Source organism: Suncus etruscus, chromosome 12, assembly GCF_024139225.1.
Source record: "Suncus etruscus isolate mSunEtr1 chromosome 12, mSunEtr1.pri.cur, whole genome shotgun sequence".
NCBI classification, from domain to species: domain Eukaryota; kingdom Metazoa; phylum Chordata; class Mammalia; order Eulipotyphla; family Soricidae; genus Suncus; species Suncus etruscus.
Genome location: NC_064859.1, coordinates 72,060,497 through 72,074,879, shown reverse-complemented (window position 1 = coordinate 72,074,879; position 14,383 = coordinate 72,060,497). Strand labels below are relative to the sequence as shown.

The window sequence follows — 14,383 nt, the reverse complement described above, 5'->3', positions numbered from 1 at the left end:
GCTTGGGGGGACCATATGGGATGCCAGGGGATCAAACCGTGGTCCTTCCTTGGCTAGAGCTTGCAAGGCAGACACCTTACCTCTAATGCCACCTCATGGCCACACATCCTCCAAATTTTTATACCTTTTTTCCATAGTCACCACTCAGGATCCTGGGACACACGAAAGGTCTTCACTTCACTCTGGTTACACAAATACATGCTTATACAGCTGAATCTAAAATCCTGACTATTAAAAGAAAGCAATATTGGGAAATATACAGAGACCTTCACCAGATCAGGACTAAGGCTAACTTGTGAGGATTCTAGTTGAGGAGAAGATAAGTAGGTGGGGTTAGGTGATGAGAAATTTTTGGACAACAGTTAAGACCTTGGATTAAATCAGAGCTAACGAAGAGTTCTCAGTGATTTTTTTTAACAGAAACATTGTGTGATGGCAAAACAAAGCATTCTCTGGCCATAGTGAAAGGGGAAGGGGGCAAAAAGACAAGATAAAATTTTTTCTAAACTGTTCAAAGAAAGAAACTGAAGAGACCAACATGGAAACAAATGAGGAGATAAAACTAGAAAAAATTTTGATAAGCAGGAAATTTCAGCCCAAGGCCAAGTACTCTACTTCAAAAGGATTTTAGGTGAAACCCAACCACAATCATGTCTGTAATCAAAGTGTTTAAATAAAATATTATTTTAAAAAATAAGGATTGTAGGGTAGGAGAGATGATAGTTACAGAGAATGGGTAGGATGCTTAATTTTACAAAAGGATAACCAGGATTTGATTCCCAACTTCACAATGGTTCACTAAGCACCATCAGGAGTTATCATGAGCTCAGGAGTGATCCCTGGATGCAAAGCCGGAAGTAATCCCTGAGCACAGTAGAGTGTGCAAAAAAATTAAAACAAAATAAATAAAATATCACCAAAAATTGAGGGACTGAGTATTAAATGTATGAAGATAATTTCACCTGGAAAAGCAGGGAAGTTCACTCTTTTATTTGGTGCGGGGGACACTCTATGACACTCAGGGGTTACTCCTGGTTTTGAGCTCAGAAATCGCTCCTGGCTTGGGGGACCATATGGAATGCCTGGGGATCAAACCACGGGCTGTCCTAGGATAGCTGTGTGCAAGGCAAATGCCCTACCACTGCACCACTGCTCCAGCCCCTCCATTAGGACTTTTAGTAAAACTCTGTGGGTCTAGGGATTTCCAAATTGATTCACTAGAAATTCTCAATCTCCTGGGACTTCGCTCTCTGCAGCTCCCCACAGTCTGCATTTTGTGCAGGTGCCTTTGCTTGCTTTCTGCAAAACGGAAGTTTGCTTTGTTGTAACTTTCCATTTTCTTTGTCCCTCTTCATTGTCTACTTCTCCTAATTGGTGTTTGAATAACTCCCAGTTTAGTATCCTCTGCAAGTTTCATTAACATGCTGATTTCTCTTTTGTCGTTAATAAAAACATTAAATTATTATTTAACATTCATTGTGCACCAACAACAAATTAGGAGTTGTGCAGAATAGAGAAATAGATCCTGCTGACTGCACCCTCATTTCTTGTCCCTGAAAAATTCCTCAAACATCTGAGTGCAGTTGAATTTTTGTCCTTTTTCCTTTTGTGAACCCCAAGTATCAATTTGGGCTTGGGGGTATTGTTTTTTTAAGAGAAATATTAGTTGTTATCAATTATTATTGTTTATTGTTCTTGTCATTGTTTAATAAGTTATATTGTGCCAATTTTAGCACAATCTCTGGACATTCTAGAAATGAAGAATTTGTGCCCCTTCAGAGAGAAAACTTTAAATGAGCACAAACTATGCTGGATTTCTACACAAATTGCCTAAAAATGTAGATACTGTTTGTCGTTTCTTATTCCTGTCTACCTGTATTGCAGCCCCTTACCCACACCTGGAATCCGTTAAGTGTTGGTTTCGTGCAAGGCAAATGCCCCACACTCACATTATTTGCAATTGCTGGTTGATCCTTAGAAAGATGTTGCAAGGTATTTTTCTTTCATTTTCAAACAAGAAAACTGATACACTTAGGCTTCACATGCCCAAGACTTGCCTAATTAGGACTTTATTTCAGTCCATTCGAACCAGTGCTGCCAGATTGATCTATATTATTCTGCCCCTCATTATGTGTCAGCTCCATACCTAAATCACACACCCTGATTCAACTTGGGACTGGATGAAGAGGCTGTGAAAACCAAAGATGACTATTTTAAAAAAGGCTGCGTTGCTCACTGATTTAGAGAGAAACCAGTTAGAAGTGTTTAGACTGTCTCTAGCCCCATCCACATTACGTTCTTCCCTAATAATGTCTGTACACATTAAGATCAACTTTCACAATAGTCTTATGTGCCTTTGCATGCACACACACAAACACAAACACACACACACACACTAAGTCAATGGTGATCCCACATTTCAGTCTGGTAATTTTTTTTCTTTCTTTTTTTTTTTTTTTTTTTTTTTGGCCCACACCGGGTAACGCTCAGGGCTTACTTCTGGCTATGCACTCAGAAGTTGCTCCTGGCTTGGGGGACCATATGGGACGCCGGGGGATCGAACCGCGGTCCGTCCAAGGCTAGCGCCAGCAAGGCAGGCACCTTACCTCTAGTGCCACCGCCCCTCAGTCTGGTAATTTATATTTCTTTAAAACTTTAAAGTTATTAACTCCTGATATAGAAAGATTTTGTGAGCTTGGTACCAATTGGTGTGCTGTTGTATAAAAACAAATTTATTTTGAGGAAGAGTAATTGTTTTTGAGGATTATTTCCAAATTAATTCAAAGCATTGAGGCACAGTCAGGTTGAAGAAAAACTTTCTCAGTGGGAGAAAAGTTCAAAAAAAGACCTTCCTCATTATGGGTAGAGCCTTCCTCCCAAATTTGCACTTACTAAACTCGATTAACTTTACTCGAGCAGTCTTGCCCACTCACCCATGAATCAGGCTACCTCTCACCCCAGTACCTGTGACTGTGCCTTTCTCTGAAAATGGAACTCTTGAGATAAAAAAATAAGATGAAAACAAAGTAAAAGGGCCCTAATCTATTGACTTTGTCCTTATAAAAAGAGATTTGAGCATAGACATGGAGAATGCTTTATGAAAATGAAGAACTGAGATTCAAGTAGAATTATTGAGCATTGTTTCTACAATTCAAGAACCACCACTGATTGCCAAGACTAATTTGAAGGGGAGAGACCAGGAATAATTCCTCCCTCAGTGTTAGAAGGAGTCTGTCAATTAACACCTTGATCACAGATTTTGCCTCCTTACCTATAAAAATACACTTCTCTGATTAAACCCCCTTCCCCTCCATGTCAATTTTCACCTAACGCATTCCTCTAGTAAATTTCGTTTTGCAGGGGCTGTCAATACATTGCCTAGCAATGCACAAGACTCTTTCTGCCTCTGCATTCAGCAATCACTCCTGGATGTGCTCATGGGATGATACAAGATGTCAGAGACAAAATCTGGGTTGGCTACATGCAAGGCCTATGCTCTACCTGCTCTATCACTCTGCCTATCCTCCATAAATTTTTGAAAGATCATGTTCCCAGGGTCGATGTACAAAACGCAAAGGTGTGATACTTGAATGACTCCAACATGTTAGTCAAATTATCCCTCTTGTACTTGTTGGATTAGGCCTTTCCCTTCAACACTCTCTCATTTCTGCTTGACTAATGTTTACTAACCTGAAAAATCCAATCCTCATGCTTAATTTTTCAAAACCCATCCAATCTGTAGAGCCCCTCTCTACTATTTCCCCAAAGCCTTCTATGCATGAACTCAGAAAATATTTTTAATTAAAATTTTAATTGCAATTTTCTGGTTTACAATGTTATCAATAATGGTTTCTCCTGCAAGTAACTCCAATACTACACCAATTACCAGTCTACCCCCTCCCTCTCCTAAGGGTACCACATACCTTCCACCTCACTGCCCCAACTCAATTGTGTGAATTCTCTCTTTATTTAGTCTATGGACCTTTGTTATGACTTGTGTGTCTTTAAGTGCCACATATGAGATCCTTTGTATCTCTCTTTTTCTTCTTTTTTTTTCCACTCAGCATGATATCCTCAGTTTGATTCATGCTGGAATTGCATGGTTTTGTTCTTTCTTTGAACTGCAAATGTTACATATACAATAACTTCTTAATTTTTTCATCTGTAATTGGAACCTTAACTGATTACCACAAACATATATTCCAAGGAGCCAGGTATATTGACTTTTTTGTGCCAGTGATGAATCTCACCAGTTATCAAAAGCACAATTTTCTCAAACTATACTTTATGATCTATATGGATGGTTTATGTGGCAGGAGAGATAACATGAGTCAAGGGCACATACTTTGCATACACAGGTACCTAGTTTGACCCAAGTGCCCCAGAATACCTTGAAGTGCATTCCTCAAGGCCCTAGAGCAGTGATGGTGATCCTATAGCACACGTGCCAGCTGTGGCACGCAAAGGCCTTGCAGCTGGCATGCGGGAAGGTCCACAATTAATAAATTTATAAAATTTATAAAGAGTTTTTAGATACTAAAATCTTGTTATTAAGGTTAAGTTGACGTGCTGGCACTTTGAGGAAATCCTTTGGTTTTGTGCGGCACTTTGGGCACTCGGGCTCAAAAAGATTAGCCATCACTGCCTAGAGCATTGCTGGAGTGGCTCTGGGATAGCTTGGCACTCTAGCAGTGCTGCAGATTCAGGACCTATGTGGGATTGCATTATTCAACCTGGTTGGCTGAGTGTCCCCATGAGTGTCCTCTGTGTCCCCTAATCACTACTAACAATGCTTTAGAAAAATTATCATAAGACAGTATTGTTTATTTCTATCCTTTTACTTTCCATTAACAATGTATAGTGTATTTTATGATGTTTAGTGTAACGAATAAAATTTGAAGTGAAATAATCAAATCATAGAATGCATTAATATTTCTTCCAGGTTTACTTTATTTTGATTTCCTCTTGCAGAGCCTACTCACTGAAATTTGTGCTGCCCCCATAAATGTGATGGGAAAGTAAGGACTTGTCTTCCTGATGGGCCACAGACATCAATGCAAGACATGTTTTCTGAGATTGTGTTTCTGGGTTGGTAACTTGAGGAGGAGATAGGTATTGTATGAGTGAACTGACTTACCAAACCATCCAGATAATTTTGGTGTGAAGACTGGAGAACACATCTAAAAAGAGAAAACTGCTTACAGAAGCTCCTGTGCTATATGACCCAGTGTCCAATGTTATATGATCTCTCTTGAACCCACATCCTCCCTTCACCGCCAGTGCACATATTCTTTTCAATCTCGAGTCAATTATACACGTAAAAAAGATGGAGTCAGGCAGGATTTACAAAAGTAACCTGTATTCTAGCCAAAATATCTTTAAAAACAAATCCCTTCTAAGGGGGAGGGGCAGACTACATAAGATACAATACATTTAAAATATGTATTGAGATTACAAATCAAACTCTTCCATATTATCCCAAAGTACAAAACACAACATTAAAAGGCATTCAAACAGCTCTTTTATACATCACAGTGTTAGTGGCACAAAATGTACTGACATTTCAAAAACACAAACCAAATTTGTTTGTTTTTGTTTTACCACCACTTGTCAAATACATAATGTATACGTGTGCATGACTTGTCCATGCATGTTTGTACACAAGATTGAAATACACCCAAGTTAAAAGGAGCAAAGAATACAAAGAAAGAGCAGGCATGAGGCAGGTACCTAACCCTTGCCGAAAGTTTCCCCAATTGTGGAAGACAGGATCAAACAAATCAAAGGAAGAAGGGAGAGCACAGCCTCAAATATCCACAGAGCATGCTCTCCAAGTTGGGATGCATTAGCAATTATATGTGAATACAGGCCCCTTTGCTCCATTTGGCATTTTTCACAATACCAATCACTATCTCTTTGTTTTAGTTTTATAGGGGATTGGATTAATCATAAGGAACAAACAAGCTTTGGTATTTTTTCAAAGAGACCTTTATGAAGCTTTATACATGCAAAATGTTTTCCCTTGATGTCACTGTGATTTCTTTCTCTCTATATAGATATATACATCGATATTTATTAATAAATGAGAATATGAGAAATATACAAAAACTCACTCTTGTTCTTTCCAAAATCTTAATTTTTAAAGTCTACCAAGGGAAATGTTCCTCTAATTTGTTAAATAATTCTCAACTTCTGTAATATAATTGAGGGGGGGGAAATGACATCTTGAAAGTTTATTTTTTGCATATCTGATCATCTCTTTTTTCCAAGAGGCCTGTGTTTCTACCAGAAATTCTGATTTCCGATGGTTCCAATTCCGATTTCTAACAGAGTAATATGCTATAGAATGTGTTCTTATTTAAACAAATGCCAGAGTTGGCAGATATTGGTACCTAGATTGCAGCTATCTAGGAGGGCTGAGGAACTGGAACTGAGTATGGACAGCAATTCATGAAACTACAGGTTTGGTTTATGCTCTGATCTTCAGTCAGTCAGTGTTATGCACATATACCCAGTTACTCCTTCTATGGACATACTAGTCTATAGTAATGATTGGGAAGCTCTGCTGGTTGACTATAGGATACCCAACAGTCAAACTGGGAGATAATTCAAATGCACTAAGACCTCACAATGTGGGCATTTACAAACATGACTCAGACAACTTATGGACCAGCTGTGTTCCCTATCAGCACCCAAATCAAACAGCATTGCAGTAATTATCTGAGGTGTTCCTTCCCCTTCTGGTCCAATTTAAAGGCTGCTCAGGAAATAGTCCTACATGTGCTTACAGAGTGTCAGTGTGAAAACTATCTGTAAAGTGAATGTCATTTTTATTAAGACAAACTGATCTGAATAAGAGAAATGAATCCATCTACAAAGTGTAAAAAAATGTCAAGTTTAACTAGATAATGATAAAAAGATTAAAACCAGAAATGCCAGCCATTTCCCATAATCTACATTGTACCATGAGGTATGGGGATGTATTTTTATTAAAATATAAGGAGTCAGAGAAACAAGTTTATGTAAGCATCTCAGTACAACCCTACTGCTATCTTTCTCAGAAATGCACAACTTCTGAGCTGTTGTTATGAAATTCAATTGTGGAAAGTGAGGCACGCAAAATGCAATATCTCAGAGTATTTTGGTGCTACTTTGGCCCTGGCTAGCCCCAGATTCTCTGTTGTTCCTGCCTGGGTCCACTGTGTGCTGGTGAAATGCATTGGAGGGAAGGCACAAAGATGGCAGTCTACAATGTGCATATGCATGATTTGCCCATGAAGTTCCTCCCAGGGATGGCCTGAGCCACTGGAAACACCGAGGTCTGAGCTATGTAACTCAGGGCATGCACCTTTCTATAGGCTCTGATGCTCCTGTACCACCAAGGAAATAGGCACTACCACTGCATGGACTTGTGCAAAGTACAATGGGTAGTGGCTCAAAACGACCCGATCAGTTGGGTCATGGGCAAGCCTAACCCAAGGACCACTAGAAATAGCCCTGAGTCAGCTGTTCTAAATGAGGTTTCTCACAAATGCTGTCCAGATAACTGGGTTCACAAATCCAAGCTGACCTCTAATATCTAGACCATCAATTTCAAATTCAGTATTCAGAGTGGTGAGCACTCTCCAGAAAAACCAGGAAACTACTAGATCATGTGAAAACATCTCTAGTGACAGAGTCTCACAGTCCAGGTTTCCTCCAGAATGAAGCTCTCAGTGGCTAATTTTTTAAACTGCATTAAGATTGCAAAGAAGATTTCCAACACAGTTTTGACATAGACTAGTTTTCTAAATGGCTTCAGCTTCATAATGTAAATAAACACTGGAGGTAAAGAATGAGGTGGTCCTGTTTCATTTGACCTATTTTTTTTTTAAAATACAAAGACATTTCTACATAGTAAAGTAAAACAGATTGGAGAATGATACTCAGATATAGAAATCAATGGCACAAAATCGATCACATTTTACAAATGTGTTGGCAACAAGCAAATAATGATAAAGATTCTGTTTGGCCTTCATTCCTTTGTGGAATGCATATTTTTATTAGTATTACAATCTTCCACATTTGAATGTCCTTCATTTAGAAGTCTTGAGTTCAATGTTATCACTTTGGTTCTAAAAACACAAGTGGCTTTAAGCCATATCAAAATCAACTTTCTTTAAAGAGTATACTTTCTCATTTTTCAAACTTAACTTGTAGAGTGATGTGTGTGTTCTCAATGAGCTTTAAATTCTGTTGCCATGGTTTGACAGTCACATCTGACCAATGAAAGATCCAGTGATAAAACGTTCCCTTCAAAATAAGACAAAAAGAAAGATTTTTGAACAAGGGCAAAAACGGTTAGTAATAGAACTTGGGACTGTGTAATGCATAATTTCTCAAAGATAACTCAGCCATTAAAAACTATGAATATCCATAAAGTTCCTCCGGGATCCTGTCCGAAGGCCCTGCCTCTAGAGATTAGTAGAGATCATGTCTTTTTAATCGTCTAGTTGGGGAAACTGAAGAAAGCATTCAAACTATACTGATTCCCAGTAGAATGATTTCTGAATAAAATATTTGGTCACTGACCACATTAAGGAAATATTTGCTGATGCCTACATGAAAATGAGTAGGCTCTGGGAGCTTAGCTGAATCACAATGAGAGAGAGAGACAGAGAAAAGGCAAGTTTAGTAATGGAAGGCTTCTCTAAGCACAACAGGATAGTCAAAGATGCAACCATAGAACAACCACATGTAGAATAGCACATAACTTACAGCGCTCAAATAGTCATTACAATAAGTTTCAAGAAAACACACACACACACACACCACATGCACGCGTGCGCGCGCACACACACACACACACACACACACACACACACACACACACACAAAGAGAGCATAAGGCTTTCTTAATCTCCTGAAAAGTGGCCAAGCCAGAAAAGTTGTTTAGCAATTACTCCTTAAAATGCACATTTCAAGAAAGGCATTGGATGGTTAGATGCACCTTGTTGATTTACACTACTAGGTTGGAAAAAGAAAAGAAAAATGCCATCTAAAAAGGATTATTTTTTTTTACTAAATGCCATTAGTAATAAAAAACAGTTGTCATAAACAGAGTGCTTTTCTCAAGTAGGAATAATCGGATTCTGTCTGAAGTGAGTTGAAATTCTTAAAAGACTTCTTCTCTCAGCAAAATGATACCATCTTGAAGCCATAGAGAACAAGGATGACATTCTGCAGAAGGTTCCGTAAGCAACCCCCAGTCACTCATAGTTATCACCTCCTGGAGAAAACTGTCTGTTGTACTTCTTGCAGGACCTCCCTTGTTAAGGGTGCAGGAACCAATTCTTCGAGGGAAATGCCCTACCCACACCAGCTTGCCTTCCCCATGACTTGTGGACTGCACTGGGAGCCTTGACAAATGTTCTGACATCAGTCCCTGAAATCACGACATCTGGCGTGACACTGTGAAGCTCAATGGGGCACATAAGGCAAGAAAGATGTTTAGTGAGAGAGACAGTGGGGTGGGGTGGGGGTGAGCCACGCTTCCCAGAAACAGGGGTCTTGTTCCAGCATCATGCCTGATTCTAGGTGGGTAATGGGTCATCATCACCTTTACTGCACTTGCATTTGCAGCAAAGTACAAAGGGAGTGGCCAGGAGCAGGAAAGGTGAGGCCACCAAGAGCAGGAGCCCGAATCCAGCAAAAATTCCCACGACCTGCAAGAAGAAAACATGGGAGGAGAAAGTAAGGGAGATGTATATAGATTCTATTACTGAAGTGCAAACCCTCAATCCATCATCCATCTAGCATTCATCCTGTCATGCTTCATTCCATCCATCCCTTTATTCATCACCCACCCATCAGCCATACCCATTTCCTTCCGTTTCCCACTCCCCTATATTTATTTTCTTTCTCTTTTCTTCTTTTTTTCTCTTACATCTAAGCACCAAATCATTCACCCAATTATACATCAATCAACAGGTATCTCCTGCATTAGATAACAAGTTGGTGTGTAAACACAGAAACACAAAACTTTGCCCTTAACAGGCATCCAGTTTGGTTTGCTTAACGAACAACATATTTTCAACAGGCAACAAATATAGTTGTTTGCCTTGCATACTGCCAACCTTTAATCCCTGAACACAGAGACATGAGTAAGCCCCGAGTATCTACAAGTGTGTTCCCAAAACAATATATTTTACAGGAATTGCCATCAGGTTCCAGGTAAAAATGAGCCCAAAGAGGAAGAGATTACATTTTCAGCAGGAAGTTGACTGATATTAGGTCGATAACGTGTCTAGGAAAGGCTGGGATAAGTATTTGCAAAGTAAGGAACATTGAAAAGGTGTGGTACATTGAAGAGTGGCCTGCCACATGCCATTCCTGAAGGTTAAGTCCAAAATCCAGACAGTTGCACATTTTAGTTTTGTCTAAAATTATGATGTTTAATAAAGTAGTAAATACAGGCTAATAAAAGGTGTAGAGAGTTTGCTGCTCAATATGCCTGCTCCCCTACTAACTTGAGTCCAAAGCAGCATTAACTTCTAAAGATGGAGTTAGACTCCCACCTAGTGACCAGAATGATAAACACATGAAGGTTCTAAGCACATGATTCTCAGTCTAACTTAGATGAATATGCTGGGAAATGATTTTAATTCTAACTCTGGTGTCTTACTCCAGAGCAGGCGTTTTCAAAGTTGACTGCACTTCAAGAAACTAAGGCCTCGACCCTATTCTCAGAGGCTCTTTTTGATGTCATTGTCATGGATATGGTCTGGAACTCAGTCATGTCATTAGGAATATTCGAAAGGCATCAGGGACCTTTAAAGCTGCTCAGGGAATTCATATCAGAAATCAATTTTGAAAAAGTCTCTGCTCTTTATCTTGTTTTTTCCCAGTGGTAAATCAAAGACAAGAGAGAAAAAAGTATCTCTAAGGGTTCAACATCAGATATAAAATTTAGTAATCATTAAGCTGCTACTTTGGTAAAATGATTGAACAACCAAATTGATCTCTGTCGCCCTCCTCACATGGGCTTCTGAAATCCTTGTCATATCCTGAGTTATTGAGTTTCATTGATCCAACTGTGAGGCTTCTGTGGGTTGTCTGCTAGTCATGCTCACCATGAAGATCATGCCATAATGGCAAGCTTATATTTATACTCTTGTCCCCATTCTTTCGAGTAGGGAGAAGGACTGATGGGAAAATGAAGTTCATGATCATCAGAGCTTCATGATAAAGCTCTCCACATAACCTAAAAGTACAAGGTTCAAGGCTAAAACTGTGCCCAACAATAGAGGACTTGCCTTGTTCAATGGCCAGCATCATCATACAATAATAATCAAGTACAAAATTCAGAGAACATCCCATTTGATAAAAATATGGAGTTTTGGAAAGTTTGCCAGCACAGAAAGGCCATGGAGTTGTCACATTCTTTCCTCACACCTAGCCATTTTTGCCCTCCCATCGATATCCTTATTCACATTTTGCTTTGTTTTTTCTCAATACTTTTAGTTTTGGAGCCATATCTAGATATAATAAGACCTTACTTTTGTCTGTTGAGGAATCAATCCTGGTGATGCCCAGGAGGAACATATGGAGCTTTTGAGGATTGAACTGGTGTCAGTTGCAAGTGCCTTAATTCCTTTAATAACAGACCATTAAATCAGTAAATAAAGCATTGCTGAATCCTGTGAGCTGTTCTTGCAACAGGTCAAACTTAAGGAGGTGGCCACAGGTACCTCTTATTTATATAGCCCACCAGTCAGAAGTCCAGGTGACAGTCTAGGCTTATGTTGAGGCCCCTAGTATGCGAGAAGACTATTAGACATAATCCTTAACCTCAGAAATCTCCTATGCTTCTGCCAAATAGAAAATATCAGAGTCCAGCAAAAAAAAACAAAACAAAACAAAAACAAAAACAAAAAAAACAACACCCAATTTATGAGCACTATGGAGTCACTTGTGGTGAAGCTCTACTACATGCTGGGGACCCAACTGAAGTATCTGGATGGAGGAATGCAGGTGAGAAATACACAGGACATAAGAATTGGACTTTCCCTATGCAGACGGAGAAAAAAAAATGTTATCCTTTTCCATTTTTACAGCAACCCAGATGGACCAGAATATTTTGAGTTTTCTAGTTTTTTTAGTTTTCAGAAACACACTCACATCATGCTGCATTTTTAATTAGTTGTGCTAATACTAAGGATCCATGGTTGCTGCCCAGATGGCTAAGTCCATTTGTCTGCACATAATGTCAGTGGTAGAGTTTTTCAGTGTGAATTCAGATCATGCTTTGTTAAAATCACAGGCACACTGGTATTTCAGAATATATAAAACATGCAGAAATGTGTTACTTATCTCAGCTGCACTCTAATGTAATCTCAGACTACTTAAACAGCACTGTCCATGCTGAAGAAGTCAGGGATTTTGTGCAGTCAAAACAGCTAAGTCCTTGAAGCCAGTCTTAGACTGGCTTAGTCATAGAGTAAGACATCATCTCTGATTCACAACACAGCCCTCTTGATATCTTGTCTTAGTACACAGATTGTCCAACCCATTGCCTTTGGTTATGAGAGGTCACTGATAGTGCTGGAAGTTAGACATCCACCAGTAAAGAAAAGAATAAAAAACACATCTCACATAACAAATATAATCACTGAGTATGTTAGGATCAAAAGCTGATTATGGACATAAGAGTAAGAGAGTAAGAGAGTGAGAGAGAAAGAGAGAGAGAGAGGAGAAAGAGAGAAGAGAGAGAGAAAGAGAGAGAAAGAGAGAGAGAGCTGGAAGAATTCCAGGCTTCAGAGGAAATCATGATGCAACATGGCAATAAATTAGGAGGCTTATTAAAGTAACAGGAAATACTTTAGGCTGATTTTTCCGAACTTTAAAGTTGTAAACAACTTTAGGGCACAGCACAGTTTGGGAATCTCTATGAGTCTCATCCACAAACTAACATTGGTCTTAGAGTCAATGTCAAATATATGTTCATAAGGAGACCCATAACAACCATGTAAGGGGAACTGAAGCTGCCATGGAACTATGGCCATGGCACTGATCAAGCACATGAGTACATGAGGCAGAGGCTGGGATGAGGAGGAGGAGGGTAAGAATGGGGGGGTAGCAGTATGCATGCTCTGAGCAGCCCTCATGCCTCATCAATTCTCCATTCAGTGGCATCACATTGGCAGCTAGAAAATCAGGATCAGAGAGTTCACATCACCAACGATCAACACTACCGAAAAAGCTTCCATCCTACCAGACCATGGCTGATTATTAAACACAAGCTATCACATGTCTCTGTGTTTGTAAGAGTGTGTGTGCATGAAGACGCATTTGTGTCTAAGGCAAAGTCTTTGTGAACTAGAACTCTGATGCCAGTAAACATTGTGTTAGATTAAAAAACTCAATAGCTTAACTATTAAGCAGTTGCTAGTTTACATTAAATATTCACTGGTTGACTCATTCTTCTTATATAGTTCTCCCTTTTTCTGCCAAATGGATGATTTTCTTTTATTGAATTGTAGCACACACATCTTAGGAAAAAAAAAAACAAGAATAATAGGGCTGGAGTGATAGCATTAATGAGGTGGTAGGGTCTTGCATGCTGCTGACCCCAGGATGAATCCCAGGTTTGAATCTTGACTCCCATATGGTCCCTGCCGAGCCTGCCAGGACGCAATTTTCTGAAAAAGCACACAGAGTCAGGAGTAACACCTGATCAATGCTGGGTATGAGCCAAAAAAAATTTTAAAAAACAAAAAACGGGGGGGCCTGTTGAGGTAGGCCTGCTGTGGAGGGCTAGGGTAAGGTGTCTGCCTTTTTTGCAAGCGCTAGCTAAGGAAGGACCATGGTTCGATCCCCCAGTGTCCCATATGGTCCCCCCAAGCAGGGGAAATTTCTGAGTGCTTAGCCAGGAGTAACCCCCCTGAGCATCAAATGGGTGTGGCCCAAAAAATACAACAACAAAAGGAAAACCAAGAATATATTTTATTCCTTGGAGAGTTGAAGAAAGACAGACCTGTAATGAAGCAGAGATAAAATTTCGTACAAATACAGATTTAATACATACACATTAACACATATACACAGAGACACACACAAACCAAATCTTGGAAATTCAGGATAACATACTGATGGAGGCATCTTATCCAGCAGAAATTCAGCTAGTGGGAATGTAGCAGAGACACAGATGAGAACACAGGGGCTGGAGGTATAGTACAGCGGGAATGGCACTTCCCTTGCCATGCGGCCAACCTGACTTCTTCAGCATGGGCAGTGGTTGTCCAACAAAAGCAAAATAAAAGCCACAAATATGTTAGAATTAAAGTGTAGAAATTCAAGGGAAGGGGGCAAGAGCAGAATGGAGAAAAAAATGCGTATCTGGGCA

General features: G+C 39.6%; 1 protein-coding gene across 1 annotated transcript in view; it reads right to left on the bottom strand.

Annotated features, from left to right (window-relative positions):
* Positions 1 to 9,338: 9,338 nt before the first annotated feature.
* RNF144A (ring finger protein 144A) overlaps positions 9,339 to 14,383 on the bottom strand; it is a 138,124-nt gene continuing 133,079 nt past the window's right edge. Inside the window, exon 9 of the mRNA XM_049784555.1 lies at positions 9,339 to 9,704. Within this exon, the coding sequence (XP_049640512.1) occupies positions 9,573 to 9,704 (132 nt within the window). The 3' untranslated portion in view covers positions 9,339 to 9,572. The remainder of the gene's footprint in view (positions 9,705 to 14,383) is intronic.